This window comes from Canis lupus, chromosome 28 (assembly GCF_011100685.1).
Source record: "Canis lupus familiaris isolate Mischka breed German Shepherd chromosome 28, alternate assembly UU_Cfam_GSD_1.0, whole genome shotgun sequence".
NCBI classification, from domain to species: Eukaryota; Metazoa; Chordata; class Mammalia; order Carnivora; family Canidae; genus Canis; species Canis lupus.
The window spans coordinates 6400239-6407042 of NC_049249.1; the positions used below are offsets into that span (position 1 = coordinate 6400239).

General features: G+C 39.6%; 1 protein-coding gene across 1 annotated transcript; it reads right to left on the reverse strand.

Annotated features, from left to right (window-relative positions):
• Positions 1-213: 213 nt before the first annotated feature.
• Positions 214-706, reverse strand: LOC119877673 (60S ribosomal protein L27a-like). Its single transcript, XM_038577942.1, has one exon. The coding sequence runs from the start codon at positions 601-603 to the stop codon at positions 268-270; it is 336 nt and encodes a 111-aa protein (XP_038433870.1). The 5' UTR covers positions 604-706; the 3' UTR covers positions 214-267.
• Positions 707-6804: the final 6098 nt, after the last annotated feature.

Here is a 6804-nt window from a genome sequence, read left to right on the forward strand (position 1 = left end):
AGGCTTTATTTGCTGTTCTTTTTCCAGTTCCTTTAGGTGTAGGGTTATCTGTGTATTTGTGATGTTTCTTGCTTCTTGAGGAAGGCCTATATTGCTATATACTTTCCTCTTAGGACCATCTTTGCTACATCCCAAAGGTTTTTTTTTTTTTTTTTTATCCCAAAAGTTTTGAACTGTTGTATTTTCATTTTCATTTGCTTCCATGTATTTTTTTTTTTTTTTTGAAAAGCACTTGTTAGCTTTTAATGAACCTCCCCCTATGTGGCTTCAAGCTACTAGAACGCAAGCGCCCCCCACACCCTTTATCTTCTCCTCAGCTCTTCTACTGAAGAATTTGGCCTTCACGATGACAGGCTGTTTTGGGAGCTTTCCCTTTCCCAAAACTTTGTAGTAGCCCGATCGCACCACATCGATAATAGGAGCAGCTCCAGTCTTGTTTTTGGCAGCATTTACCCGTGTCTGCTCACTGACTAAGGTCCACAGTTTATCAAGGTTGACAGTTGGGCAGAAGCTCTGGTTCCTCTTTAAGTGGTAATGTCTCATACCGACTTTTCCGAAGTAACCTGGGTGATATTTGTCGAAGTTGATCCTGTGATGATGCATGCCACCAGCATTACCCCGGCCTCCTGGGTGCTTCCGGTGTTTGCCGATGCGGCCGTGGCCATGGCTCACGTGGCCCCGAAGTTTCCGGGTCTTCCTCAGTCTGGATCTGCTTCCATGTATTTTTTTAAGTTCTTCTTTAATTTCCAGTTGACCCACTCATTCTTTAGTAGGATATTCTTTAACCTCTATGTATTGTGGTCCTTCCAAACTTTTTCTTGTGGTCGACTTCATTTCATAACATTTGGTCTGAAAATATACATGATATGATCTCAATCTTTTTGTACCACTTGAGTCCTGATTTATGACCAAGTATGTGATCTATTCTGGAGAATTTTTTATGTGCACTCAAAAATAATATGTATTCTGCTGCTTTAGAATAAGATACTCTGAATATATCTGTTAGGTCTATCTGGACCAGTGTGTCATTCAAAGCCCTTGTTTCTTTGTTGATTATCTGCTTGGATTATCTGTCCATTGCTATGAGAGGGGTGTTAAAGTCCCCTACTGTTATTGTATTATTATCAATGAGTTTCTTTAAATTTATTGTTAATTGATTTATATATTTGGCTTCTCCCAAGGTAGGGGCACAAATATTTGTAACTGTTAGATTTTCTTTTTTTTTTTTTTTTTTTACTGTTAGATTTTCTTGTTGCGTAGACCCCTTTATTATGATATAGTGTCCTTTCTCATCTCTTATTACAGTCTTTGGTTTAAAATTTAGTTTGTCTGATATAAAGATGGCTATTCCAACTTTCTTTTGTTTTTGTTTTTGTTTTTGTTTTTGTTTTCCAACTTTCTTTTGACATCCAGTAGCATGATAAATGGTTCTCCACTCCCTCACTTTCAATCTGGAGGTGTCTTTGGGTCTAAAATGAGTCTCTTGTAGGCAATATATCAATGTCTTGTTTTTTTAAACCATTCTGATCCCCTGTGTCTTTTGATTGGAGCATTTAGTCTGTTTACATTCAGAGTAGTTATTGAGTGCTATGAATTTAGTGCCTTTGTATTACTTGTAAAGTCACTCTGCCTGTAGATTGTTCCTTTATAGTCCTTGTTACTTTTGGTCTCTCTTTCCCACTCAAAGGGACCCCTTTTGTATTTATTATGGGGCTGGCTTGGTGTTCATGAACTCTGTTAGGTTTTGTCTTGGAAACTCTTTATCTCTCCTATTCTGAATGACAGCTTTCCTGGATAAAGTATTCTTGGCTGCATATTTTTCCCATTTAGCACATGAATATATCTTGCCAATCCTTTGTGGCCTGCCTGGTCTCTGTGTATATGTCTGCTGCCAGCCTTGTGTCTTCTACCCTTGTAGGTTAAGGACTTTTTATCCCGAGCAGTTCTCAGGATTCTCTCTTTATATTTGTACTTTAGAAGTTTCACTATAATATGTCTGGTGTTGACCTGTTTTTGTTGATTTTGAGGAAGGCCTATATTGCTATATACTTTCCTCTTAGGACCATCTTTGCTACATCCCAAAGGTTTTCAACTCTTGTGTTTTCATTTTCACTTGCTTCCATGTATTTTTTAAGTTCTCTGTGCCTCTTGGACTTGAATAGGGAAAGTTAGGGAAATTCTGAGGTATAATTTGTTCAAATAAACCATCTCCCCTTTTCCCCCACTTTTCCTCTTCTGGGACTCCTGTGATTCAGATATTATTTTGCTTTATGGAATCACTGAGTTCCCTAAGTCTACCTTCATTATCTAAGAGTTTCATTTCCCTCTTCTTTTCATCTTCATTATTTTCCATAATTTTATCTTCTATATCACCTATCCTTTCCTCTGCTTCTTCAGGTCTTGTAGTGATTACATCTAGTCAGTTTTTCACCTCAATTATAGCATTTTTTATTTCAGCCTGACTAGTTTTTAGGCCTTTTATTATCTCTGCAGCAGGGGTTTTTCTGCTGTCTTCTCTGCTTTTTTCAAGTCCAGCTAGTGGTCTTGTAACCATCAATCTAAATTCTTGTTCAGATATTTTGCTTATATCTGCTTTGAGCAAGTCCCCAGCTGTGATATCTTCCTCACCTTTCTTTTGGGGAGAATTTCTCTGTCTTGTCATTTTGGCTAAGTTTCTATATTTTATGTATTAGAAAAGCTTGTTTGTTTCCTGCATTTCAGAGTAATGCTATATTAAAAGAGATCATATACTGTTCAGGGCCTGGCAGTTCAGGAAATGTTTCTGCTGGTATATGCTGTGTACACTCTGCTGTTGCATTTTGGCTATTCTTTCCCACTGGACTGTCCTCTACAGAAGTCCTCCTGCTTGTGGTGGGGGGTGTTTGGACCTTTAAGTAGGTGTGTTTTGATTTATTTAAGATAAGCCTCACATCTGCTACATTCTCTCCCTTAAATTGCGCAGATTGTTTTCTTAATCCTCAGATCATATTCCTAGTTGTTCAAATATTTCGATGTTGATCTACCTGTGTTCAAGGGATGAGGCAAGTTCCCCCTACTACTCTGCCATCTTAACTCCTCCCCTTCTTGACTGTAATTCTTAAAAATGGGAGAGACCTACCTGGAATTCTTCATAAATATTTTAAAACGATAAAGAATTAGGTATTTCTCAACTCTAATGCATGATTATCTTCAGAATCTAAACTCAGCAGAGGCCATAGGGCAAATGCAGAATTGTGCACATGTGCACACACACACAACCTCCTTGAAGATGGGGACAATAGAGATCTTTCAGAGCATTTCCATCTTTGAACTTGATTCTCTTCCTACTCTGACTCCTTGGATTATATCTGTTGGGTTGGCATCCTTTTGAAGGATTGTTAGCAACAGATTCATATTCCCATTGGGGCCTTAGGATATGCCTGATCCCCCTCAGGGTGGCTGTGATCAGAAACAGATGCCTACCAAATGCAATCACGGTGAGGCTACCATGCCATCTTTAGGGATGTTGAATGCCGGTCTCACTCTTGTTTTCTATCCCTTTATTGCCCTCAAATACTATAGAAAAAAATCTGCTTATAAGAGGAGGCCAACCAGGCACTACACTTCACTAAAGCTTCCAAGCCTAGAGCAGGCTGGAGCTGCCAGAAATACCCTTAAATGAAATGTAGAGTTTTAACTAACACCTATAATTGGATACTTTTATTACTGAGTTGACATCATGTTTATGACAATAACTAACTGGAAAATCTTTAATTATCTACACATGACTAGAAAATTCTGGGGACCTGCTCTAAACATACTTGAAGGCAGAAGGGAACTAGCTCTACAAAATAGATTAAAGCAGGTTGTGGGGAAAAGAATTAAGTTGGTTTGTCCTTGTGTTCTCCAAAGTTCTGCCCTTACAATGTAATGTTTACCTAGTTTCCCCAAGAATTCTCAATATTTTACTAGCCCAGCAGGTTGAAAGATGTCATCAGCACAGTGTCTAGCTGGACTCAAATCCTGTTTCTGTACTATAGATTTGTATAAAATTAGGCAGGGTCTTTACCCTCTGTGTGCCTTGATTCACTTATTGGTAAAATATGAGTAATCCTAGAATGGATCTCATGAAGCTGTTATGAAGACTCAATATCTTCAAAGAGTTTAGAACAGGGTCTGGCATATAGTATATGTCAATCATTGATAGCTAATATCATCATCCTAACCAATAGAGACCTTGAAATTAATCAAGGTCATCAACCTCTAAAGAAAAAGAGAAAAAGGTTGGTAAGCATTTGGAATCTTGCTGTAGTTAGAACAAGATCGTTGCCACTATAAGTGAGTCCCTTCCAGGGGCAGCAAAATCTTCTTTTACAGATTTCTGCCTGGAGGACCCAGTTCAATGCCTGATCATAGTCATTGCCAAGAAAGGCTTGTTAATCAAATGAATGAAGGAGAGAATAAATGAATGCCTCCTCTGCCTATGCCCTGGCCACTTTGATCTGGCCCCAAAGCAGGGGCCAGGTAAATGGTAACAGTCTTTCATCTCTCTTTACTCTCAAGCAAGGAGCCTTCTGAATCTCCTGGGCTCTTCAGAAAACTCTTCCCAGCATGAGTTTCTCACTCTAACCTCTGATGACTGAGAGTAGACTGATTGCCCTGAGCAGTGAATCTCAAACTTCAGTGGGGATCAGAATTGCCTAGAGTGCTTTTCAAAACACAGATTATTGGGCCAACCCCAGAGTTTCTTATTTCATGTATCTGGGCCAAGAATTTACATTTCCAATAATTTCCAGATGATGCTGATGTTGCTGGTCCTGGAACCACACCTTAAGAAACATTGTTCTAAAGCATGGATTTGATTCTATTATCACTGCTTAAAAATCTCAGAGTTCCCTTAAGTCCATGAACTAAAACTACTAAATAAAGTCCATACTCGGGATCCCTGGGTGGCGTAGCGGTTTGGTGCCTGCCTTTGGCCCAGGGCGCGATCCTGGAGACCCGGGATCGAGTCCCAAGTCGGGCTCCCGGTGCATGGAGCCTGCTTCTCCCTCTGCCTGTGTCTCTGCCTCTCTCTCTCTCTCTCTCTCTCTCTATCTCTCTGTGACTATCATAAATAAAATAAAAATTAAAAAAATAATAATAAAGTCCATACTCCTTAGTCATGAGCTTTCTAACTGAGCTCCAATCCATTTCCTGCCACTCCCTTCTATTCTCTAACATACTGAGCTACTCTTTATTTTGTGAACACTCCAATGGCCTTGCCTCTGCACTGTTTGTTCCCTCTGCCTGCGGTGCCTTTCTCTCTGCTGACAAAGTCCTACTTGAAGACCTGATCCAAATGACAGCCTCTGTATCATTTTCTCTGAGTCCCTCCAGGCATGTTGTGTGACGACAGCCCACTGTACATGCCCCCACTATTGCCCTTGTGTACCATCTTTTAGGCCTGTTATGTTATCTATTATGTTACTGGACTGTCATTGCCCTATAGTCATGGCAATGTATTATTTCTATTTGATGCTCAAAGCCCAGCACAGTGCTTGCCAAAAGGGCAACTTTAGTATTCATTCACATATGACAAATAAGTAAATTCCAGACTGCAGTTGCCCCAATTGATATCTGTAGCCTGATCCACAGATATTTAATATGTTATTCAGCTATCATAGTAGTAATGTTGCATAACACTCTCTCCCTCTCTTATGCTTGCTCTAACAACAGGTATTCCTTTTTCTTGCTCAGCTAGGGCAGCTGTGCTTCAGGCAGCAGTTTGGCTGGGCGGGGCTGCAAGCTGCAGATTAGGTTCAGATTTTCTCTACACATTTCCTCATTCTGGGACCAGGAGCTACATGAGACATGTTCTTCTCATAATAAATCACAAGACATAAGAGGTCAAGCCAAATCATGCAAGCACATTTATAGACTCTGGTCATATCATGTCTGTTAATATTACTTTGGCCAAAACAAGTCACATCATCAAGACCAACATCAATAGTGGGGGAATATACTCTACCTTCACCATGTCAACAAAGCCAATGGCAAGTTATATGGAAGTATAATTTCATAACAGGGAGCCAACTGGGAATTGGGAAAGAAGAACTAGGAATAATAATCCACCCTACCAAATGTACTTTTTCCCATTTTGGGGCCTCAGCCATCCATTTATCTATTCAGATAATACCATTGCATCCCAGATACCAAGTACATCTCTCTTGCTAACCCTGGACATTGGGTAAGTTATTTCTGGAGCTCAACTTCTGCATCCACAAGATAGAGCAAGCCAAGCAATGGTCCAGAAAACCAGTGGTATCTGCCCTCTTGATAAGAAACAGAAAAATTGCATCCCAGATATTTCTATTACATTTCTTAAGAAAATGATTGGCACTGCTTATTCTAAATTGTTTTGGAGATGGGGTTTTGGGTTTATATTTTTTTTAATTTGTGTTTTTATTGCATTGTGTTTAAGAGGTGTCTAATTATTTTTAAATCTCACTTGAACTTCAGCCATGCCTGCAGTCGTTCAAGTACTTAAAAAGTCATCTGAAATAATAGATTATCCAAAATAACGTGCCATGTTATGGCTTAAGGGTGATTCTAGGTGGTCCGATGATTTACAGACTGTGGTATGGTCAAGCCCAGCGGGAAGTGTCCATTAGGATGGCAGAGAGAATTAAGAAATCAAAGGCCTCAGACAAAGATGTGTTCTTGTATCCAGGGCCATGAGATAGAAACTCTCCTGTTACAGTACTATATATAGTGCTTGTGTCCTCTGAAAGTAAGATTTTTTTTACAGAGTGTTAGGGATTTCATCTGGGCAGAGGACACTAT

Bases quoted from the DNA above. Each gene is read 5' to 3' on its own strand.
- LOC119877673 (XM_038577942.1), bottom strand. From the start codon at position 603: ATGCATCATCACAGGATCAACTTCGACAAATATCACCCAGGTTACTTC.